The sequence below is a fragment of the Callospermophilus lateralis genome, chromosome 7 (assembly GCF_048772815.1).
Source record: "Callospermophilus lateralis isolate mCalLat2 chromosome 7, mCalLat2.hap1, whole genome shotgun sequence".
In the NCBI taxonomy this organism is placed as follows: domain Eukaryota; kingdom Metazoa; phylum Chordata; class Mammalia; order Rodentia; family Sciuridae; genus Callospermophilus; species Callospermophilus lateralis.
The window spans coordinates 83,937,205-83,962,858 of record NC_135311.1 but is presented as its reverse complement, the minus strand read 5'-3'; the positions used below and the strand labels follow the sequence as shown (position 1 = coordinate 83,962,858).

General features: G+C 36.9%; 2 protein-coding genes across 2 annotated transcripts in view; one reads left to right on the top strand and one right to left on the bottom strand.

The window, feature by feature from the left end:
- Tnni3k (TNNI3 interacting kinase) overlaps nucleotides 1–25,654 on the top strand; it is a 284,120-nt gene that overhangs the window by 205,191 nt on the left and 53,275 nt on the right. Inside the window, exon 21 of the mRNA XM_076862293.2 lies at nucleotides 357–466. Within this exon, the coding sequence (XP_076718408.1) occupies nucleotides 357–466 (110 nt within the window). The remainder of the gene's footprint in view (nucleotides 1–356; nucleotides 467–25,654) is intronic.
- On the bottom strand, nucleotides 5,557–23,957 carry Lrrc53 (leucine rich repeat containing 53). Its single transcript, XM_076861503.2, has 5 exons — nucleotides 23,873–23,957; nucleotides 20,832–20,945; nucleotides 17,703–18,518; nucleotides 10,995–11,510; nucleotides 5,557–7,913 (listed from the first exon to the last, which is right to left on the bottom strand). Exons 1-5 carry the CDS (start codon nucleotides 23,955–23,957, stop codon nucleotides 5,557–5,559), a joined length of 3,888 nt encoding a protein of 1,295 aa, XP_076717618.2.

Genomic DNA, 25,654 nt, shown 5'->3' with positions numbered 1-25,654 from the left:
TTATGACATCATACAATCTTGTCCAATCCAACTTTCAGTCTTTGTTTCCTATAACATTATGCACATACTCTGTACTTAAAGCACTCTAAATGACTTGTTCCTTCTATGGTCATTTGCTCCTTTAAAAAATTTCACTTCTCCTATTTATTGCCAACAGCCAAATGAATGAACAATTATAAAATAATCCACTATTTTGTTAAAAGCACAGAGGAAAAAAACACAGCCTAGAGGTCTCTTTGAAGCTCAACTGATGTTATACAGACTGATTTTTGATGACTTTTTGTGTGTGTATCTGTTCCTGTTTCTTGATATAAATATGTGAATTTCAAAACTGACATGACCCATTTGTTTTGCAGCAGCTGCAGCAGCAGACATGGCTTACCACCATATTAGGCCTCCCATTGGCTATTCCATTCCCAAACCCATATCATCTTTGCTGATGCGAGGGTGGAATGCATGTCCTGAAGTGAGTAATTTTTATGTCCTCTTAGAAAATGTGTTATGGTCAAAATCTGTCACAAATAGTGTAACTCCAAAGTCTACTTCCAGGGTGTATTTTAAGACTGTCAAGGCAGAAAGACTAATTTGTCTTCTGCTCTTTAGTCTCTAATTGCCTCAAGAAGTCTGAATAGCTCATATTTCTTTGCTGCTGCTCTCTGATTTTGAAATGTTTCTTATAACTGATTAGTAAGAGAGAGACCAGGGTATGAGAGATGACTCACAGTCTTATCTCAGCTACAATTTTATTAACTATACTTGAGCCACACTTAGTCTTTTTCTGACAAAAGAAATTGGTACAAGATGGATTTGGGTTAGCTTTTGATGCAAAGTAGGCTTTCAGGCAGAGACCCCAGGGAAAGTAGTCTTCAGGAGCACCAGCTCAAGCAGTAGTAATCAGAAAACCTGAGTCCTAGTCCTCTGTTACTTCTTTAAGTGATTGATGATGTGGTTAATAACACAGACTTAGAGCTCAAATGAAGAGAACAATGCTACGGAAAGAGTAAGTAAAAAGTAAAGGAGGATATTTAAACAGCAAAAGAATATTTAAATGTGGTCTAAAATCTAAGAGAGTAGAAGGGGAATGACAATCTATAACTAGGAAAAAATAGCAGACCATTAGTCTCCATAAAGTGATTCTTCTCACTTATGTGCCATATCAGGTGATGTCTACTATTCTCAGAGACTGACTGAGTTGGTCCTACAGCTTCTCTCCTGGTGTTACAGTTCAGTCATGTGTCCAAGAATTCCTTGGCCAGTTATTTTCTTATTTATTGAAATTCTTGTGTCTTGACATCAGTATATCCATTGAGTCTTTTTCTTCGAATGGAGGGTATTAGTCTGTGTTCTTCACCCTGGAAATTCTCATACAAAAAAGCTTAATGGCTTTCATTTGCCAGCCCAAATCATCCTGGTTATTGTTGTTGTTTTCTTATACAATCTTGTTTCTGATCAATCCTAGACACTTTATCACTCTTCGACAAGGGAGCCGATAAAGTGTGGCTATTATTATTTCAGAAAGTACCTCAACAAAGTAAAATGTCCAGACATTTAGATAGAGAACACAAGTTTCTTATTCTTTTTCTAAAGGCAAACGCCTCCTTTTTCTAAAGGTAAAAACCAAGTCATTACCCAATCCCACTTGAGAGCACAGAAACTCTTATGAAGAAAATAAAGGTTCTTGTGGAATATGGATTAAGTATTTCAGATAAACTTATGACCAGTCCTTCTGACATGCTATAGGCTGAGAATCTTCTCTCTACCAAACATTAGCTCTATAGAACATAGAAGCAAGGATGATGATGATGATGATTGTTATTATTATTGCCTGTTTTGTTTTGTTCATTGCTCTTACCCTAGGACTTATCACCTATTAGATGCTTTTTTTTTTTTTTTTTGCTGAGTAAGTGAACAAATACCACACTTGCTTGTCAATACCTCTAGTTCCACATCTAGATTTTGAGATCTAGGAAATTTTATCTTGAAAATTATGTGAGTTAAAATAATTTGGCAAAACTTGTCTTTGTTTTCAATATGAACCTCAGGCATATATTCTCAGGATAAATGTGTCAAGCACCCAATACAGATGTCCCTTCTCTGTATAAAGAGAGTTGTACCAAAGTTGCACATAAAATAGCCATCAAGGGAATCTTTTTTATTTTATTAATTAATCCCATGATCATAGATAAAAGACATGTGGAAGTTTTCATTTGGAGATAAAAGCAAATCATTGGCTTATTCTAAAAGCATGTTTAGGGGAGAATGTATGCCTCAAGCAGAACATTGGGAAATGAGAAAGAGAAATAGTAATAGGGCTAAAGGAGGACATTATTAAAGAGAAATATATATAAGAGGCCCAAATAAATTGCTTAGTGGGAATATTGTGGGGCTAAGCAGTGAGTCTGAGCTGTAGTGATGTGGTTCAGGGAGGAAGAGAAAGAGGAAACACAATAGGAAAGCAAATCTCCAACTTTCTGGCATTGTCTGAACTTCTCAATTCAGTCCTGGCTTGACCTTGCTATCCACCCCCCACTGTAAAGTTGAGCTGCTTCTGTCATCATTATGTCACCCAGCAAGGTCTTTACCATGTCAGTAGACTGAGTGGTGAGAAAAAAGGGAACAATGAGATAATTTTTATTTTCCTTCAACAATTAATTTGAGTTCTTACTATATACTGTCCAATGAAAGGGGGTGAGGATTTAAGATGCACTCTTCATGGACTATAAGGCCAGTAGTTATATGGAGATTAATTAAAGGCACATATTAATGATTCTACAGTTAAAGCCAAGATTAAAGGAAAAAAGACTTTATGGTAATTCATACTAAAAAAATACTAGAAAGTTGGAGATATCATAGGTTAGGGAAAATTTCCCATAAGAAGTGATGCTTGAGGGGAGATCATAAACCATATATAGGAGCTTGCTGAATGAAGGGTTAGTGAGATAATAACCCAACTCAAGCAAGGAGGACATGTACAAATTCATTGGGAGAAAAAGGACAAGGGACCTACTAGTTGTTGGAACATTGTAACCTCTGAGAGGTTAAATTTCTGTGACAGATATCCTTTGAAACAAGTTCTTCTTTGGATCTAAGACATTAACATCATGCTATCCTGTTCCTCACTTTCTTTACTAATTGTTCTTTCATATCTATACTTTCCTCATTCCTTGAATTTGAAACCCAGTCTTTTCTCATATATGTATCTTCTTAGTCAAGACTCAAATATGGTACACAGAGAACAGTGAGAATACCAGTCCTTTGGAGGTTGTTAGAAAGCAATGCGAGGTAGAAAAGAATCCTGATAGAATCATATTTGGAAAGCCTTGGACACCTGAATGGGAATTTGGACATGAAGTTATAAGTAATCTATCTTTGTCTCTAAAGCAGTGAAAATATATAATAAAAGTAATTTTTTTCAAAATTTATTTGAATTGGGTATGAGGGTTTATTGACTTAAAATTTATATGTAGTTTCTATTAAGAAACAAACATCGAATAATCTTCTGGTGTTCATTGGAATAGCTAAACCTTTTTTTCTCAGCATGTGAGCAGGAAAATACATACTCCAGATTATCCAGGATTGTTATTAAAGAGAAGATTCTGGAGCTCCATCCTAGTTCTAGTGAATGAAAAATCTCTGGTATGGAGCCTGAGACTGCATTTGAACAAGCATCCTAGTCATATGTGCCTCCAAAAGTTGGGAATGACTAGGTCAAAACTGAAGGAAAAGATACTGAAGTCAGGTCAGCCAATCGTGTACTGTGTAACAGTGATCCTGCTGATTGGAACACAGGGACCACAATGACAACCGTGGATTTGGGACCAAGGGTAACCCTGACAACCATTTCAAAGGCAGCATCATAAAAAGGTGAAAGAGTGGATTTCAGAAATGGAAAAGAGGAAAATGTCTAGAACTATCATTGGTGCCTTCTGAAAGGCAGCTAGTAACCAAGAGTAGGTGTTGGCCCTTACATATCAGGGATACTGTGAGCAGTGAGGAGAGAGAATGAAGCTAAATACTCTATGATAAAGGGATAATGCTTTTAAAAAATAGAAAGAGAAAAGTAAAGACAGCAACAGAGAAAAAAAGTAACCTGATCTACAAAGCTGGGGAGCTGGGGATTCAAATAAGCTTGTCATGCAGGTAGTTGGCACAGATGCTCTTCTCACCTTAAAGGTGCTTAAGAGAATGAAATGGAAGCAGGGAAAGCAGACAGATGGCACAGAGTGAAGCTCAGGCAAAGAGGCCGAATAATATGACAGGGACAGGATTTGAAGTTAAAAGCAAGAGAGTTCTGAATCTTGGTGAGAAAAGAGGAAGAAGGCTAAAAATTCAAATTGAAAAAGTTAAGTCTTTTGCTGACAATTCTGAATAGGAAGGGATAAAGAACATAGGTGGGGCATGTAAGCAATATGCATATTGTTCTAGTAATCCTTTAAGTTTTATAATACCACATGTAGATATAAAGATACGGAGACCTGTACAGAAACAAAGAGAGAAGTTTGCTTCCTTTTAAACCTTTTTCTCCCCTGGGAAATGTGATATATTATAACATTCTATGCCATGAAAGTATGCTTTAAACATTTTACTGGGGCATAAATAAAATTGTGTGTGCTTATATTTTTTGAATAAATGTGTCTTTAATTAAAAGATGTTTATTCTGCTATTGCTTTAAATGTAATATTTATAAGCACATTTAATTCCTGTGCATAAGGAGGAGTACTCACACAGAACAATAGAGGCATGCTAAACTCAGGAGATCAAACCTTGAAAGCTACATGTCAATGGATTATTTAGTTTTTAAAATCTTAAATTAATAACAATTGGCAATAAAGCTCATTAAAATTCCTTTTGTTCAAGATCCATTGTGTTGAACTTGAAGCCCAGTTTGTTCTTCTGAAGCTGAGATCTCCACCTAGTGGATTTATAGGAATTTGCAGAATTTACAGAAACATCCTGCTATCCCTGGAAATCTTTAATTTTTTTTCTCAGAGAAATAATAGCTTTTAAAGACTTCTACTTAAGATCTAGGATAATTATCAACAGAACAGTTGCAAAACCACAAAATATGCTGTTATACATATCAGCTAGACTACAACTAACAAAAAAAGCTGAAATTTTATTTTCATATCATAATTAGGAAAACAAATTGGGCTCAAATATGAATATATAGTCATCTCTGTAGAAGGTAATACTGTACTGCCACTAATCAAGATTTTTATAATAATTTCCATAAAATAAACACTAAAAGTACCTCTACTAAAATGCTTTTTAAAATATCTACCCTTTAATTTGAGGCTTTTTATTTCTTTCAGTGTTTGATTGCTTTTCCAGGACTGGGTAAAACTTTTCTTTCCCATTTTCCCATTTGTTAAAAAAAAAGCCTTCTCAGTTAATTGTATCAAACATATTCTGTGGCTCCATCTTTGACTTTTTAAATTATTTTCAACTGTGAACTTCTATTGATAACTAAGAATTGCTGAGGTTTTGTTCTCCAAAATAATGCATTTTAAATGCATACAAAGGCTAGAGGGTGTTTGTGTGTCCTTTTGAAGAGAGCTAAGCTAGAAAGTGATTATTATTTGAGTTATTTTGTTCACTTTGCTCTGCTTCTAAAGGTGATGTATTAGCATATTCAGCAGATGGTGGATGCGGTACAGGTTTTGGAACAGAGTTTTCAGCTTCATTTATTCTGCTAGGAATTAGAGGCACCTCATTTTCTGGCTCAAAACGAATGTCTTTTAACTCTGGTGAGAGAGGAAGCACTGCATGTCTCTCCGCTGCCATTTCACCTTCTCTGTGTGCACTGCTATCTTTATCTGGCTGCATATTTTGAATTTCTCTCAAATCGTGCATATGACTGTTAATTTGGAGATCTGCTTCACTGTGAGGTATTCTATTTTTGGTTTCCTGGGAACTTGTGATCCTCGGATCTTTAACTGTAATGGTCTCCTCAACAGAGTTTGAATCACAGAATACGTGTTTCTCACTTTTCCCATTTACCCAAGTTTGCTGCCCTCCGATTGTGATGCCCTTCGAGGTCATTTGTGTGGCACAAACGAACATACTAGAATTGGTCTTGCTTTCATCAAGTATACTTTCCCCTTCTTTTTCTACTATTTTTATCTCCAGAGCCTCAGTGCTGTCATCTCTGGGCAATACATGTGCGCTGTCACTTCTTTTTTCGCTACTATTGGTTAGATGCCAAATGGCTTGACTACTAAGAGTAGAAGTACTGATATCCTTGGGAAGCTCTCTTCTATTTTGGTGTGGAATAGAATTTGTCATCATAAATGGTAGGTTGTTCTTGGACTGTGTCCAGGGAATAAGAGAGGAATCATAAGTTTCTGTGTTAAGAAGATTTTTCCCTACTTCATTTCCTTCCTTATCCATAATACAACTTTCCACAATTGGATGTGATATTTTGGGTTTTGTCATTAATGTTTTTTCTTCATTTTCAAGTCGTTCATGACTTAAGTTTTGTTCCTTACATTGTAAAGCTTGATTTTGCTCTGAAGTACATTCCTTGTTGTAAGTGTCAGTCTTGTAAACACTTAGAAATTGTGCTTGGTTTCTCATGGACCAAGGGGACTGGTTTAGCTCACTGGACTTTGATTCGTTCTGCTCCATGAGCTCTCTGGACTCTGTTGCCCCTTGATCAATAACTTCCCTGGAATGTTGAAATGGAAAAATGTTATTTCTCACATTTTCTGAAGTAGCTGATGAATAACTAGAAACTTCTGGTTGAAGCTGAGATGTACGTTCCATTTGCTCCATTGAGGACTGAGAAAGTGGGAGCCTGTGCTGGACTTTCTGGGGTGCAGGCTGAGACACAGTTGATGAGTTTTCATTAGGAACCTGACCAGTTGGGTAACAGTTGCCCTTTACAGAGCTCTGGTTGCCTGTAGACAAATTGTTAGCACTGAGGAGAGGGGCATTTTTAGTACTTCTTTTGTAAGTTGAGGTCTGCTTTGGGGCGTGTTCAAGAGAAAGCCTTTTTGGAGTCAGTTTAACATAGTTGTTACTCTCTGACTGTTGAAGGAAATCTGCAGAAGACACAAGATTTATCTTAGCTTTTTTATCAGAAGTTTTGGGGAATGTCTTAAGAGGTATCACTGTTTGTTTACACTTTCTGAGGAGTTCCGGTGAGGATTTTTCTGGATGGACTCTGACTTTCCTAAAAGGACATAAATTTAATTTTTTCCTTAAATTTTGTCCTTTAATTTTCCCGTTGAGACCAGATTGTTTGATTCTCTTCTTTTTGATAATCTGTGACTCAGTAAACCATCGTCCTCCTTTGCTTGTCTTGAGATCCAAGGTGGGCAGCTGATTACTTTGATTTTCTTGCTGTTTCCAGTGTGTTGATGTTTTGGGTGATTTCACCCATCTTTTTTTTCCTACTAAGTCAGGATCACAATAGCTAACCCTCTTTGGAGAATATGTTTTCTTGAATTTTCTTGATAACCTTGATAAATCTGTGTTATTCTCACTCATAAGGAATTTTTCTATTGCACTGTTAATTTGGATTTGCTCTTTCTCAGACTTTGAATGTTCTGTACGACTTGACTTCTTTTCTTTCATATAATCTTGAAATTGATTATATGGTACATATTTACAAATAAGGGAGTTCTTTGTCTTAAAATACCTGGGCTTGCTCCATTTTAACAGTCCACATGGGTCATCATATTTTGGTCTATGTTTGCATAAGATCTTTTGTACATAGTGCTCCTCGGGCATACAGGGCTTGGGTGATGAGCTTGTAATAAAATGTCTCTGCCTGTGAGGTTGTAAGCCATTGTCTTCTTTTTCTATTGGAGGTTGCCATGATCCATTTGTTAAATGCTTTTCAAGAGTTTCTCTTGCCAAGGCTGAAGCGGATGTTGCATATCTTCTTCTAAATGTGTCACCGCTGATATCTGCTGAACAATAAATGCAGGATTTTAGCACTGGGCAGAGTTTTAAATCCCTAACCAAACAGATGCTTAGGAACCTTATGGAAAGTGCAAAAATGACTCCTCTGATTATAACAGTTCTTGAATATTCCCTAATTTTTAGCCAAATCCACAAAGGATATTTGGCGGTTTGGTATGTTTACAATGGCATTCTTTATGGCCACATTTCAGTCAGCTGTGAGGCTGACTTAGAAGTTGTAGAATTAGAAATATAAATATTATCCATAGTTGTACATCTTTAGTTGTTGGTTAGGTTTGCTTTAAATATGAATAATATCTGAATCCTTTTCAAATGGCATAGTAATTTTTTCTGCATTCATTTCTTTTTTGAAACTCAAATATTAGAAAGAACATGGTTATGTTCAGAAATCAAAAAGAAAACAACCTAGACAACAAAAAGGGAAATGCTTGTTGGCTCAAAAACTTAATTCAATATTCATTAAATATTTGTTAAATAAATAAGAATTTTGAATTATGACCTGGTTCATGTTACCTTAGTCTCTGCCTGGGACTTTTAATGGTATAGGTAAATATAAATTAATGAAACATATTAAATAATATTAATGACATATTAATATAGTTAATTGAGCATATACTAAAAGCTAGGCAATGTGCTATTCTATATTCGTTTGGTATATATCTCATTTGATATTTTACAAGAGTCATGAATCCTTGAAAATGTCCTATTACCTTATAATATTTATAGACAAAGAAGCATGTTTGGAGAGGTTGATGTTTTTCCCCAAACATGAGCTAAGTGATATGGCAAGGGCTTGAACCCACGTCTGTCTGACACTAAATTCTTTCCTCTTACCCATAATGAGTATTGAATTTCAAATAATATCTTATTAGTGTGCTTTCTCCTATTTTCTGAAATGGTCTATGTAAAGAAATAAGGAAGTATTTGTATTCAATGACAAAAAGAAAGAAGTGAATTGTTATAATTTGGATATAAGGTATCCTCTAAAAGCCCTTGTGTTAATGCAGACATATTTAGAGGTGCAATGATTAGATTATGAAAGCCATAACCTAATCAGTAGATTGATATAGTTAATGTTTTAGTAATTTGAAAGAACAACTATACTGGGTGGAAACTGTAGGCAGGTGGGTAAAGGCTCAAGTAGGTAGGTCACTGGGAACATACCTTGAAAAAGCTCATCTTCCCTGGGGCCCCTTCCCTTCTTTCTGCCTCCTGCCACAGTGAGCTGAGCAACTTAACCTCTACTGAGCCCTTTGGCCATGATGCTTTGCCTCACCTTGGAGCAATGGAGTTGGCCAACCAGAAGCTGAGACCTTTGAAACTGTGAGGTCAAAATAAACTTTTCCTTCTCTAAGTTGTTCTTCTCAGGTATTTTGGTCACAGAGATGAGAGCTAACTAGTATATTGACTAAGCCCAAATGAGTATCCAATTATAATCTAAGATCTGCCATCAACTTTGTGGGTGGCCTTAAAAAAACTACTTTCTCTCTGGGTTTTAGAAGGTTGGAGCATGTGGAATTGTTATACACATATATGAATTATACTGAGAAATACATCTGTGCTCTTTATCAGATTCTCAGAGAGTTCTGGAAATCAAAGATAAATAATAAGAACACTTAGACTTGATCATCTCTAGATTCCCCCCTACCCATGAAAGTCTATAATTCTGCTTTCCAAGTTACTAGGCATAAACATAACATCACTGTCTCCTCACTGTCTTTTATTCTGAAGCAAATGTAGCCTTGGCTATCTTCTCCTCAGCTACCAGGCTTTCATAGCTCCAATACAATGCCTGGCATGAAGCAGAATTTCAGTAGTTTTAATAACCTGGCAAACCAATGTCTTCTATGTAAAACAAGGCCCTGGTTTCTAAATAGTTATGAACCCACATTTTCTTCAATAGAGAAGTTTTCCACAGAGAAGTTGAAGGCATTTTAAAGTTAAAATGGAACATCTGCCTAAGGTATGATTCTATTGAAAGGCTAAGTGCTTATTTCTTTATAAAATAAACCAGTCTTCTCTGGTTTCTGTGGCAGATGTTTCCTTCCTTGGCCATCTCTCTCTTGAGTCAAATCATCAGCCCCCAGAACTGACAAGAAATGGAGCATGAGGAATGCAGTCAGATAAACTCACATCCTGCCTTGTGCCACATAGGAAATAATATATGGTTTCATCCTTATCCAGTTGTCCCCAAATCCATTCTTAGGGCCAGATCCTGGTGGTACAAATTTGTTGATACAGCACCTCTGTCATTCATATTCTGAGAAAAACTCTGTTATAAACTAATTCAAATAAGTGACAGGAATCTCTTTACAGAGCAGCTGTCAAAGTTTTCACTGCAGAGCCCGAAAAACATCGTCTTACTATTCAGGAAGAAAAAGGAAGACATTTAATTCATTGCCACCACCTAAATATTGACATCGCCCATGTACAGTGGGTAGATGTCATGGCCAGATTCACTTGGCTCCCAGCATGGGACAATGAATTAAGTCCTGACTTTCTCTGAACTGGGAAGTTATCATCCTTGACAGCTCAGCAAGCAAAGTATGTTTCTTGACATCATTCCCGAAATGAATCACTAGCATTAGAAGGCCCATTCTTCTAACATGTCATGCTCTGGGAAGGTTGCTTACTGCAGAATTGACATTAGAGCTCAGAGGATGTTGGAATGAAAGCTAATAGTCACTGTCCCATAAATCTGAATAGCACCATTGCTATTTAAAATAGTTCTTTTTTTTTTTTTTTTTTTTTTTTTTTTTTTTGCTATTTCTTATTTTCCCTCTTTCTATTTTTTTTTCTTTCTTTCTTTTTTTGGGTAAACATTGCTAAGCATGGGGTCTCAAAATTCACTTCCAGTAGACAAGAGATGCACACTTAGCTTCTGAGAGTGGGGTGCACCTCACCCCAAACACACACACAAACACACATGGTCACAGTAGCTTCAGATCTTTAGAAGAGGAATAAACAGCGATTTTTATAGCATTTTCCTGTTGAGGAAATCAAAAGAGTTTCTCTCCAGAGGGAATTAAACAGAATGGGGTTTTCTTAAAACAAGACAAACTCACCTATTGTTCTTGTTACATGCTGTGGCAGGGTTTGAGATTGGACTTCTCCAGGCTCAGGATTCCTTAGCTTTTCAACTCTTTTTGGACAATATCTTGTAACTAAGCCTGCATCATTAAAAACTGCCCTATTCCCAGGAGGATCTGAATATCCTGTCTGCAGCAATCTGCTATCCAGGCAAAAGAAAGTGCTGTTTGCCCCATGGTCCTTCCCTTTCAAGTTTCTAAATGATCCGTCAGGGGCTGTGGACTCAGAGGCCAATGTTGCTTGATGGCTGTTTTCCTGTAAAAGTGGCATTTCCTTTCTGGACCCCACAATGGACATGACCTTTATCTCGTTTTCCTGAGTTAAGTGGCAGTTACAGTATCCCTTAGCGTGGTAATTTCTTGCCTCATGAGCACACAGGGATTCATCCAAGGTTCTGCAACAAAGGTTTTCTGATGTGTGTTCATTTGCTTTGCCTTGTTGGAGTTTCCAGTTAAATACAACTAAACCTAGGCAAGTGAGACCAACAGCTCCTGTGACAAATAGAGAGACCATTAAAAGATAACATCATAGGAAGAGACATATAAATCACCAAATGTGAAGCCCACAAATATAAAGGTTAATGGCTTAAAGGGCATCAGAGTGAGTGGGAAGTCCATCACCATTTGGAGAAATATCAGGCCAAACAGAGGCTATTTTAATTGACATTGTTCTGCTTTCCAGTTTGGATTTTTCTTTATATATATATATATATATATATATATATATATATATATATATATATATATATATTAAAAATTATAACAACACCATCTGGAATCTTTTTGGTAAGAAAAACAGAGATTTTTAACAGACTAAAATTCATTCAAAATAGAAGAATTCTTGCATTAAAATTATTTTTCTGCCTGTGGGAAACCAATTTAATTCCCAACTTCCTATTTGATAGTTTCATAGTTAACAGGAGTAAGCTGAAATTATCATATTCCCTCTAAAACATCTCATGTACCCTGACCTCATCCCCCTAAAAGATAAATTGATGTAATATACTATTGCCATATTTTAATCATCCTGAACATTCACCACCACCCCAACTCTTTGGCTTCCTATCAGTAAAAAGACCAAACTTCCCTGACACTTAAGAGTCAATGCAATCTGGTCATTGCCTCCCTTTCTAATCTTATTTTTCATTATTCCCCACATTCAAACACTATATTGCAAATTCTTTAGTTCATTAAAATTAAAACATACTTCTTAGCCTCTGTATATTCTCTTAGTGATGCTTGTAACACCTTCTCCTATCTCTGTTTATTTGGACTTTGTTTATCCCTTAAACCAGTTCTTCCAGATTTCTTGGTGTTTTACTGGTTTTTCTATCTTGCAAAGATCACTCCCCTTTATAAACTGCCATGGAAAAATGAACAAGATCTGATCTCCGATAGATGGGTACTGTCATTTGTGGGCTTTGCAGGCATAGCTTGTCCTCTGAGGAATATTGTAAGTGGCCATGTTTCTCAAACCCAGGTGCAGACTGTTACAGTTTGCAGGGAGATTCTCCCAAAAGCTCATGTGTGAGATAATGCAAGAAAGTTTCTAGGTGAAATGATTGGGTTATAAGAATCTTAACCAAATCAGTGCATCAACCCTCTTAAATGGGTTAACATGTGGTAACTGACGGAAGGTAAGGTGTACCTGGAGGAGGTAGGTCACCTGGTTTGTGCCTTTGAGGTTTATATTTTGTCCCTGGTAAGTAGAGCTTTTTCTGGTTTCTGGTTGCCATGACCTGAGCTGTTTTCCTCCTCCTCACCCTTTTGCCATGATGTTCTACCTCACCTTGGGCTCAGAGCAAAACTATGAGCACCAAACAAATGTTTCCTCCTCTAAAACTGTTTTTGTCAGGTCTTCTGATCACAGCGATGCAAAAGCTGACTGAGACACAGACTAACCTCTTTTTCTTCTTCACTTTGCCCCATCTAGAGAAAGGACGCTCTCAACCACCTAAAAGTTCAAGCCAAAGTTTACCCGTCTACCACAGTGATTTCCTTTGTTTCTTAAAATTGATGACAGAATAATGTTTCCATTCCTTTATTTGTCTGTTCAATGTCTGTTCTCCGATGCTGGAAGTAAGCACTGTCAGGAAACAGACATTTCAGTCTTGATGAACGTTCTATCCTCAGTGCTCACAACTCTGTCAGAAAGGTACTCTAGAAGTTTGATAGAATATTCTTAAATAAATGGAAGTAATTCTGTTTATAAGTTCTGATAATGAAAGCACTGGCTGATCAAATCAGAAATCCCCAAAATGGTGATCAGCAAAACATCATGTCTGTAGGACTAAGAAAATCTGTGTTTGAAGCCCAGTCTACCTGTAGCTGCTGTGTGATTTTGACAAGTAAGTTTCCTCCTCAGGAAATAAGGACAGTGAATAAGATGATCACAATATTCTAGGCTCACTGATTGGCAGTACTATGCTTGGTTCTCTCAATTGGTGACAATATTAATGTGATATTTTGAACTTGAAAGGAAAGAGAATGTGTTAGGCATGATTGTTTCATTTCCTTTTTTTTTTCCTGTTAAAGATGAAGATTAAGGAGAGACAATGACAGTTTCTAGTGAAATCCTCCAATAATTGTATAGTTTACCAGATCTGGAGATATTATTGTTGAGGGCCACAGCCCAAGGGGCCCCAGCAAACTTTCAGACTACCAGCTGATGATTGGCTCACAGCGGCCCCAGCAACATCTAGCTGATTGGCTCCTCTGCGGTGATGCTCATTGGGCTGTTTCCCTGCCCTTTCAGGCCACGGAGCTGCTCATTGGGGGACTTTTTTGGCTCCGCCCATGCGACCCAGCCAATCGGCCTCAAGAGCAGGAGGATTATGGGAGGTGGAGAGGCTGGTGGTGGTGGGAGAGGCTTGTGGGAAGCCAGTGGTGGCAGTTGGGCTCTGAGGGTTTTTCCTGAGGAGCTGTTTTGTTTGGCGTGTGTGGTTCTAAAAATAAAGTTAGTTTCTTTTGACAAGTGGCTCCTGAATTGTGCCCAGCCAAACTGCTGCATATTATAACCCCATTTTAACTTATTTTACAATATGCTCTCAAAAAGTACTATAATATTTTAAAATAATTTAACCTTAAAGTTCTCATATTTTCTTAAAGTGGTAACAAAAATTAGATCATAACCCATCCTAGAGTATGCATTATTCCAAACAAAGATTTGATTTGGGTTTTAATGTTAAAAATAAATGAAAAAAAAGTGAAAATATTGCTTATTTTTTACATGGAAAACTCAGAATTCAAAGTGCTATTATGACACTTTTCTTGGGTATTTTCTATTATCTACGAGCCTTAATTTTCCTCTTCTCTCAAAAGGGGATAATTAATACTACCCAGGATTAAATAGATAATATATATATAATATGTTTAATACAGCACTTTGATATAGTAAAGTTTGAATTGTGGTGATTATGATTATTCTTGTGTTAGTTTACTGTTGTTATGACAAAATACCTGAAAAAATCAAGTTATAAGGAGAAAAGGTTTATTTTGGCTCTTACTTGCAGAGGTCTCAGTTCATGGTTAATTGACTATTGCTTTGTAATTATATCAAGGCAACCATCATGCCAAGTAGCATGTGGGGGAGTGAAGCTGCTCACCTCATTGCAGCAGGGAAGCAAAGAACAAGAGGAAGGGTCTGGGATCACAGTACCCACTTCAGAGACATGTATTCAATGACCTAATTTCCTTCCACAAGGCCTCACTTCCTAAAGGTTCTGCCCTCTCCCATAGTGCTATAGGCTGGTGATCCAGCCTTTAATGTATGAACCTTTAGGGGACATTTAGGATCCAAATCTTAACCCTTCTGCTGTTGCTTAGGTTTTACATTGCTGTGTTAGGTCTTGCAAGAAAATGGTAACAGAAAAACATCCCTTGAGTCAATCATAAATATTTTGAATGTGTGATGTAAATATTAAAGTAAATAATACAGGAAAGATGGATCTAAGTTTTCTTAAAGACATGCATCAGCCAGTGACATACAAGTGAAGATAGACTGATTATAAGAGTAACCTTCTTCTCTAATTGTGCTTAAGTGGTAAGAACCCACTCATTCTCCTTCTGTTGATGTGGCACTCAGGTGTGGTCACTTTCCTTGGTGATAGAGCAAAAGCTGCACATGAAGCTTGTAGGCAGGTTGAATGTGCTAATATATTTGAATTTTCATTGCCATGGGCATTGTTTCTATTACTATTACTACTACCACTATTATTATTATTATTATTTTGGTCCTGGAGATTGATTCCTTACTTAACCACTAAGCCACATCTGAAAGCCCTCTTTATTTTTTCATTTTGAGACAGGATGTCTCTAATTTGCTCAGGGTCTTGCTAAGTTGCTGAAGCTCGCCTTCAACTTGAGATGTTTCTGCTTCAGCCTCCTGAGTCACTGGGATTACAGGCCTGCACCATCACAACTGCCATTGTTTGTATTTTCAAAGTATTCTAACAATTATTCTGAGTTGGCAAAAAAAAAAGTAGCAGAATAATGATAACTTCTTGTGGAACTATTGCAAACACATAATAGCTTAATGGAAATTTTTTATTTATTAGGTCACAGAATAATAAATGTCAAAATATTAGTGTTTGGTGCTCAGTATTTATTGATTGGTTTTAAATTCACTGAATATGATTATTTACATTCCTTGGACTTATCACAGCTTAGTTACAGATAGAGAAGAAAGTGGAATCATAGACAAAATTATAGTTCTTAGTCTTTTTCCTATAATCTAGAGGCACACACAATTCACCACAATTTCACTTCATAAGAAGAATAATCTTAGTCAAGCAAATTGATATTTTAAAAAGGCATCCATTTAAAGAATAATCCCTTAAAATAATAGTATATTTATTAGTTAATTAATGAATAATACATTCATATAATAATTTTACACACTAAAACAAATATGTCCATAATCATCGTATTTATTATTTATCAGAATGTATCCATGTATATTAGATTTCCTGTCACTTTGACAAAATATTTGGAATCTTCTAGAACTTGTATCCTTCTCTATACTGATTTTTTAAAAAAGCTCTTAACCTAGTAAAATATATTTTTGAATATAAATGTAAAGGATACTGAAAATTACACTATTTTAATATACCAAAATAGCATTATATGAAACACTAATTCAATTAAATCTTGTATGAAAAAAAAAGAATTCATGATCAAATCAGTTTGATAAATGTTCCACCTTTTTTTCCATTTAAAGATTCATAATGTTCATTATCAAAAGAAAGGCTGTTGGAACTGCTGCAATAAATAAGGCTATTTCACATTGTTTAACCTAGAATTTCCTAAACCTATTGAAACCCCATAACTTAGGGCTTTTCTGTGTGCATTTAAGTGTGTTTTTATTGGAATATTTACTAATTATCTCCTAGATCTTGTATTCTAAGAATCACAAAAAGAAAATCTATTTTCTGCGCTATCACTTTTGTCATCTATAGTAAATTATTTCTTAGCACATATAATTACTGATATAGTTACACGGTTTTTAAAACAATTCATCTTTCTGGGAAGACATGGATTCCATTACAGGTAAGTTTGATTACTGCTGGTGGAAGTTTCATTTTCAAGAAATGATGCTGTCTATTCTGATGAAAAGTGTAATGTTAGAAGTTTAAAATTTGATGTTCAATTAATACACTGGAAGACCATTATCAAATAATTATTTACAACACATATTCAAAATACTTTGCTTTAGTCCTAGTCCTTTAGCATCTAGTCTTCCAGTTTGGAGTAATGCATACACACACACACACACACACACCCATACACATCATCATCATCATCATGGTTGCTCACAGATTGAGCTAAATAACTCAAGAAATCTCATTCATATTTGGTATTTGACTAACACCATCACTTTATCTCATTCATCCAGTAATGCATAGCCAATACATAAACAAAATTTTAATTATTAAAAAACATCAAGAATTGGATATTATCCTTTCTCATTTGAACTGGGAAGGTATAAGCCAAGTTTAGGAAAGAGTTGAATAGACAAAAGTCCTAGAAGAGCCTAAAACAGGAGAAAAACCAAGTCACTTAGAGTCAGATAACTTCCCCCAAGTCATACAGCTTGTAAGAACAGAGACCTTGTTCTTAATACAAACCTGGATAATTGAACTACAGAACTCATGCACTAAACCACTACTGTACAAACCCACTGTAACTAGGATGTATGTGATCATCCTAATAGCATCTTCTTGTAAATCTGGAAAGGCCCACTATTACACCACTATAACTTGACACACAAGTGTGACTGCCTTGAGTGAAGAGTCTGTCTCAACAGTTTTGTAACCCCTGTCTCCTAGTGGCATGTACTTATACTTTTTGATAAATGGAGGATGATGGAATGTAGCTATTATTCCCGCATTACAGACAAGAAAACTGAAAACTAAATAACAAGTTAACTTTCTCAGTTTCATAATGCTACTTAAACTGGGAGCTCTTGAATTCCAGGGCACTTCCTCTGTTAGATAGCATCTCTGAAACAGGAATTCTTGCAATCTGTGCCAACTCAGCCAGCATTTTTCCATGTTCACTGGCAACCTCTCCCTTCCACAATCCTAGCAGATTACCCCAGTTCCCTGAGAAAGCCATCATTTAGTGTCCTTCAAGAATATTCACAAGAGAAAAAAGAAGCTGAGGTCACACTTCTCCCTGGCATACCTGCAAAGCCAAGGAGAGTCAGCAGGGCCACATCCTGTCCTGGAAGGAGGGGACGTCTGTCCTTTAGAACCAGAGTGAGGTTGGCAGGCTTGGAATCGCAGTTGGTCTCAGACAGCTTCAGCACACTCTTTACAGTGGCCATGGCTGTGAGGGATGGCTGGCAGTTTAGGTCCTTGGCATTCCTGAGTGTGTGAGCAGAGACCTTAATGTAGCTTCTTAGAAAGCGGGCCAAGGGGTGGAGATCACAGGTACAGCTCCATTGGTTCTTATCTAAGCTCAGAAGGATTAACTGCTTCAGTGGAGTAAAAACATCTGGCATGTGGGCCAACCTATTTCGGGAAAGGTTCACTTCCTGTAGTTGAGGCAGGGGCCGGAAGGCATCTTTCTCAATGTAAGAAATAAAATTGTTAGATAAATCCAGGTGCCTGAGACTGTGGAGATTTGTGCCTCCAAAAGAACTAACTGTGAGATTAGTGATCTGATTGCCATCCAGCTGGAGTCGGGTCAGGCCCCTGGTGTGTCGGAACCAGGCCCCTCGCAGGCTGTGGAGAGCATTGTTGCTCAACACCAGCACCTGTAGGTGGCGGAGCTTGCTGAAGGTATGATCTGCCAGGGAGGAACTGGATATGTGGTTGTGCTCCAGCAACAATGTCCGCAGCTTTGTGAGGCCATACAGGGCATCTTCCTGAACATCCCTGATGCTGTTCCTGCTCAGGGAGAGCAGGGCAAGATTGAACAGGAGAGACAGATTTGCCCTCTCCACAGAGGAGAGGTATCCATCAGTGACGATGAGAACCCTCGTGGTCACAGGGGCTGCTGTAAGGAAGAAAAGCACAGACTAGACCCTGGATATCCACAGGTGGCAAGGGAAAGGGGCGTACAGAGGAGATACCCCGTCAACAACCTCATTACCTGGGTAAGAACAATAAACAAAATGGAAACGATTCTCTGACTTCTAAATTTAAGGGGGAACTGGCTATTTATCAGAATGATGGATTTTTTTTTGTATTCTCTGTTACTATGACATGTTTATTTCAGAAACATAAACCCATCTGTTCCTTTTGATGCCAAAGTTAATTCATTGTTTAGGATTGTCTGCATTGAAGGCATTTTGAAGGTGGCTTCTTGGGCTTCCTCCCTCAGAGGGTGTGTACTGATCTGCACCAGCTCTGCTTCCCCAATCAGATTCACCTAGAAGCCTTAAAGTCTGAGCCCCTAAACAGTTTTCTGCTAGCAATGTATATTTATGCAGTGAAGTCAATCATCTTCTCTCTCAGACATAAAGGTGTGGGTGGGGGAAGTGAGCAGGAGCATGGGTTTTTGCTTTTTAGCTCCAGGCTAAGAGTTGGCAACTTGGTAAGGATCTATATTCTCTCCAGACAACCCGAGGATGTGTCAGTGGGGTTCTCATTATAGTCTGAGCCATCTTGGCCTCCTGTCTTATATCTGTTCCCTCCAATGAAGTCCATCATGTGATGACAGGTGGTACTCAGGGCTTCCAACTGTTAAATCCCTTCACCATAATCACCTCAGAGCTATCACTGCTCTGTCATTAGAAATCAAAGCGTTTTAACTCAATAAAGATGTATTATAATCAGGAGTTATTATAACACATCTTTATCATGCTAAAATTGTTTTGACTGCAAATGACAATGTCATAGGAATAGAGGAGTCCATTGTCCCTGGGAGGTCTACAGGTGATATTAGAACAGTCAGCCTTGGGGGAAGCAAATCACAATTCCCTTAGGAAATTCAGACTGCATAGCTGAAACAAAGAGATTAAAAAAAAAAAAAAAAAAAAACTGTAAAAGACAAAGGATTCTCAGAGTGCTTTCTTTTGGAAGAATTGCTTCTATCCCTGAAGCACAAGCAAGCAGAAATTGGGAGTGTTTTGTTTTGTTTTTCAGCATTTGTTATTGATTCTTTGAATTCTGTTAATTCTGGTCAGTTTGACATTTTGTTCCGTTCATCATTGTTTTTTTGATTGGAGATGGAGGAGTGTTGTTTTGTATGGGTCCCGAGTCTTTTAGGGTTTGTCAACTCGGAATGAGAAGCTGTTATTTCTGTCAATTACTTCTTGCCTAGAACTAGACAAAAACTCTACTACTCACAAGTCATCCATTCACTTCACTGTGTTTGTGAGATCTAACTTCACACGTGGCATCCTGTGAATGAGGAGCACATAGAGGTGCAGCGATGTAGATGAGAAATATTTGTTTCTTACAGACATCACCTATATCAGATCACACACAAAATAAATGTGGTAAAGTCAGGAAATGCATTGGAAAGGGTGGAGTTTAGTGTGTAAGTGTTTTCAATACTGATAGTGAACAATATATGCATAAACTAACCTTGAAGCCTCTTTCCTGTGGGGAATGATAATAATGTCTATTTCTTCATTCGTATAGTCTTGGGATTTTAGAAATGAAAAAAAAAATTATCATCTTTTACCCTCTTAACTTAGGCTCGTTTCTGAAAATTTTCCATTGGCAGAGCTTATAGCTTGTTTATCTCTTCTTGAATATCAGGATGTAAATCACATTCTCCTCAAATTTGTTAATAAGGTGTCTTATTAAATTGTTGACTTAAGCAAGCAATATGTAATGAATACAGGCAGTGTATCTTGTTAGCATTTCTACAGCTCATTTACCACCAATAAAAAAAGACCAGACTTTCAAAATGAGATGCACTTTGATAATAATCTGTTTCACTGGTACATCACTTAATCTTACTAATGCTGAACAATTGCAGTTCAGGTTTCTGATTCATTTGTATTTTTTTCAGCTGGTGGTAGGGTTCAAATGTGTACAAAGTATGGACAAAAATAGAATTACAGTGATCTATTTTTCTTTTTTGTTTTAATGATGTAGCAGCATGAAATGGTGGTATTCTTTTGCAATAAAAATGTCTCAGTTATCTCTGAAAGTCTTAAAATACTTTTAGTTGAGATCACCAGGAACAAGAAAATAAAATAATGTTACCAGTCTCTTTAATTACTGTAAAAGGCCTGCTCTTTAAAAGGTTACCTCTTTCAGGCTGAGCACAGAGAGCAGTCACTACAATGAAAAGCATGGCAATGAATTTGCCAGGTACACCGAACACTGCTTTTAGAGTTATTAGTTTTATTACCTACTATATAGGTTAGCTGGTGACAGAGGGTTACATCTTTGGCGCATACCACACAAGATGCAGGACAAGCTTCTGCCACCCGCAGCAAAATGGCAAAGAGAATGAGCCATCCACCTGAAAAGAAAGCAGAGGGCAATGCACGTCAAAATGTTGGCATTTATTATTCATGATTTCAGTATATACAGCTCCTAAGGCATTGATGATTTCTGCTTTTTAATGAGCATCTTGGTGTTCTTGTAAGATGCCAGGTAAAGGCTAGACTCTTTATTTTGCATAGAATTTAAAATGAATTTTTAAAGCATTTGATCATAAATTCAGAGAGCTTGAATCCAGGGTGTATACCCATTAGTACAGATTACTAAACAAATTAAGTTATTTTACAAAACTCTTTACAATCTGTAGAACTTTTGTAGAAACATTATCTCATCTAGTTCTCTGAATTTTGCAACATAGTTTGCGGCTGAGAAAATTGAAACTCTGCATGGTTAAGAAATCATCCAAACTCACATAGCCAGTAGGTATTTAACTGAGTATTATAACTTTTATCTGCTCTTCTTTCTGGTAGGAAGAAGCTAATCTCAGGCACTTTATCTATATGAATTACAACTGAATTATTTTATTCTTTAGAGATTTATATGCCACACTTAGGAATAGGGTATGAAGGAAGATTAAGATCAGAAACTCTACCTAGCTTTGAATATAGCTCTGCTATTTCATGACTATATACTACCTGAGATAAATTATTTCGTTTTTTCTTATTTTCTGCTTTTTCATGTGTGAAGTAGAAATAATAATAAAAGCCTACAATATGGAGTATTGTGAGAATTAAATGAGATGCTCTAACTGTTCAGCAAATGTTAAATTTTACCATTATTTTTATGCTGTGCAATCCACCAATGAAATATTAACACCATTTGAGTTTCAGTTCAAGAAGACTATTCATTTATTACGCACACCTGGGTTGACTTTTTTTTTTAAAAAAAATTTTAATGAAACAGAACATAAAATCTGTACCTATATATTATGATAATTCTGGAATAAGACATATAAGGAAAACATGAAATAATTAATCTATCATTGGTTCAATAAGTATTTGTAGAACATCTTCTGTATACAAGGCACTGTTCATGGCCCTGGGCCCTGCCTTCAAGGGGTGTATATTCTATGGAGGGATATAAACAGTAAACATGAAAAATAAGTATGAAGTCATTTGGTGATAAAAGATGCTATGAAACAAATACAAGAAAAGGAGATAACATTAGCTTGGGGGCTCATAAAAAATGGTAGGCAAGGAAGAACTCTCTGATAAACTATCATTTAAACATAGACCTACTAAAAGCAAAAGTGTGCTGTGTCCTGGTGGAAGGAAGAGTGGGTACAGAGTCCTTGAAGGCATGGTGGCCTCCACAGGAGGTTAGTGTTACCAGATTGGTGAATGCAGAGAAATGCTGTGTCAGGGAATAGCAGGGATGGCCTGTGGTGCACCTTAAAGCTGAATTCAAGGACGTTTTTTATCCAAATAAGATGGGGAGTAGGTTTTTGTGAGTGGTATTACTTGAACCGAAGTACATGCTTAAATGATCACTTTATTGTGTTTCGAATGTATTTCAAATAAGCAAAGAACCTGCACAAATAAAAGGGAATTGTAATGAAAAAAACAAGAGATGATATGGCTTTAACAAGAATCAGGGGCAGATTCTGGATAAATGTTTATTGTATGATGTGGTTTAATTTAACAAATCTGAGCTCCAATAACCAATGTGGTGGACTATGCTGGTACATAAGAATAAATGTTTACCCTCAAGGTACTTCCTAGCTGGTGGTATAGATACATAAAATACCTCGTTATGACACAAGAAAGAGAGAAGTGAAACTAATGAAAAAATGTAAAATTATTTCGTGGAATCACTTGGACAATTTAAGAAGTATGTAACTACTAAGTTGGACCTTGCAGAGTGCAATGGATTTTCATGGGCTCAGAATAAAAGTTAGATAATTCCACTACGAGAAAATAGTAGTAAAACCAATGTCTTACATGGGGCCAATCCAACATTAGTCCATTTCCTTTTTCTTTAGACCTATCTAGAAGGGATAATCTAAATCTTCCCCATGCATATATAATCACTCAGAGATTTAGGCAGCATTTATACACAGATCTCAGGGCTTCTTCTTTCAGGATCCCCCTCACTTTCTAGTGCCACTAAGTGATAAACAAGATTCTAATATGGCTCCTAAGATTTTGATCCCCTGGTGTACATACATGAATAGTCCTTAACCCTGAGGGTGAGCAGAGTCAGTGAAAATAATGTGATATTATTCCATGATTATGTCTCATCATATGCCAAAGAAAGATGGCCCTGTGTGGAACTGACCTAATCAAATATTCCCTTTAAATGCAAAAAATATTTCCCAGCTGGTCACTGAGAAAGCAGTCAGAGAAACATGCCCTTGTTGGTCAGAAATAAAAGCAAACAGCCATATTGTGAACTGCATATAGAGATCATGTGGCAATCAAGTGTGGTCATCTTCTGAAAGCTGAGGGTCATTCTTGAGCAATATTTGGCAAGTAAACAGGGAGATGAGTCATACAACCACAAGGAAATGAGATCTGCCAACAGCCAATGATCTTGGCAAAGACCCCTGAACCTCAAATGAAACTCACCCCATGCCAGGTGGGACCTTGATTTCACTGTGATGAGACTCTGAGCAAAGGACCCAGCTAATCAGTACTGGACTTCTGGCCCAGAGAAACTGTCAGATAAAAGATGAAAATTGTTAAAAACACTAAATTTGAGGTAATATGTTATAAAACAATAGGTATTACATTCTGGTTGGCCTGAATTCTGACCTCTGGTTCTTCAAGCAAATGAACTATCAAAATTTTAAGTTTTTCTTAAAATACAGATAGTGACTATTCTAACTAAATGCTATTTAAATAAACAAACAAAAAAAAAAAAAAAGGAGAGAAACACTCCATGTCCTTCTTTCCTTCTAAATAATGCCCCTTCCAAATCTGCCTGATTTTATTCATTCTGCAGTACCTTCAGGTAGCTGATTTCCACATTTGTTATCTATGAAAGCCTTGCTCTTATATAAGCTACTTGACCATTCAGATTCTGGATACATTTTGAAGGTAGGATTAAGTGATTTGCTTGTGTGTGTGTTAGTTTTTTTTGTCACTGTAACCAAAATATCTAATATGAACAACTGAGAAGAGAAAGATTTATTTTGGTTCAAAGTTTCAGAGTATGTAGTGCATGGTCATCTGACTTCAAGGCAGAAACTTCATGGCAGAAGGGCTTGGCAAAGGCAGTTCCTTGCTCATGGCTACTGGGGATCAAAGAAAAAAAAAGAGAGGCTAGGGAGAAGGTAAACCCTTTCCACGGCATGTCCCTATTGACCTTCTTCCTCTAGCTAGGACCCACCTTCAGTGGTCCATTCAGAGATCTATGGATAGATCCATCAACTAGATTAATCCACTGATGAGGGTAGAGCTTTCATGAGCTAATTATTGCCTGAAAGTCAACCTCTGACCCTGTTGCATTGGGGACCATGTTTTTAATTCATGATTTTTGTGGGGGATATTTCAAATCAAAACCATAGCACAATATATTGGATAAAAGCATGACAGAGAAAGAAGTCAAAGATTATTCTTTGGTTTTTGGCCTCTGAAAGTAGAGGATGAAGTTGCTGTTTGTGGACATAAGAAAGGATTATAAATGCATTCTATTGCATGTGTGAGTTTAGAGTTCAGGAGAGAGCAGTAGTCTCGAGATAGAAATCTGGGAGTTGCTTTTTGAAGGTGTGAAGTGGAATTACTACCTCAACAAATTATCTCTAAGTATAGGAGTGAAGAGACTCCGACCCTGAGTCCTGGGATGATTCAAAATTTAAAGATAAGGAGGAAAGATGGAACCAAAAGATAAGACTAAGGAAGACAGGAGAGAAACAATGAGAAAATGACCTCAAATTCAATTGGAAAAAAAAAAAACTGTTTTGGGGACGAAGGAATGACTTTTTATTTAATGCTATGCCAAATGAGCATTGAAACTTAGTACTGAATTTAGCAATGGAGAGAAAGGTCTTTGTACCCTTGACAAGAGCAATTTCAGCACTATTGCAGGAGAAAGTTTGAATTAGGGTAGAGGCAAAATGGGAGGAGTCAAATTAGAATCAGCAAGTTTAATAGCTCTTTAGGAGCACTTTTGGAATAAAGATGAACAGCAAAGTTGAGCAGTATCTTGAAGAAGAGCCCACAGGAGTTTTATTTTGTTGTTTGTTTTTAAAATGGAAGAATATATTTTCTGTCTGTGTGCTGGAAGGGATAAATCAGTAGAGACCATGTAAAAATGCAAATAAATAAATAAATAAATAAATAAAAGGGAGAATTACTGCTGGAGCACACATGAAGGAACTGGCCTCAGATGGAAGCAAAATTCATCAACAGAAGTTTAAAGCAGATTATGTATGTTTAGACATAGGTGGGTAGGTAGACATCCTAGTGGGAGCTGGAGGTTTGATGATAGGTAAGAAGGTACAAAATAGTCATCCAGAGCATGGGAGGATGAGGTCTTAGGCTATGGGGAGTACACAAGGTCATGGGGTGAGAGCGTCAATATTTTGAAGCAAGACTTGTAAGATGGATTTAATCAAGCTTGGACTTTTTCCAGTAGTGTACAAAATGCAAAATAGGGCCAGGAAGTTGAGGTTTGTGGAAGGAAGTGATAATGGAAAGTTATTGCAATGAAATGTAAAGTAGGTAAGGAGGGAGTAAGAAATTGAGAGGATGGTAAAAAATTGATGAGATACAAAGATATAAAAAT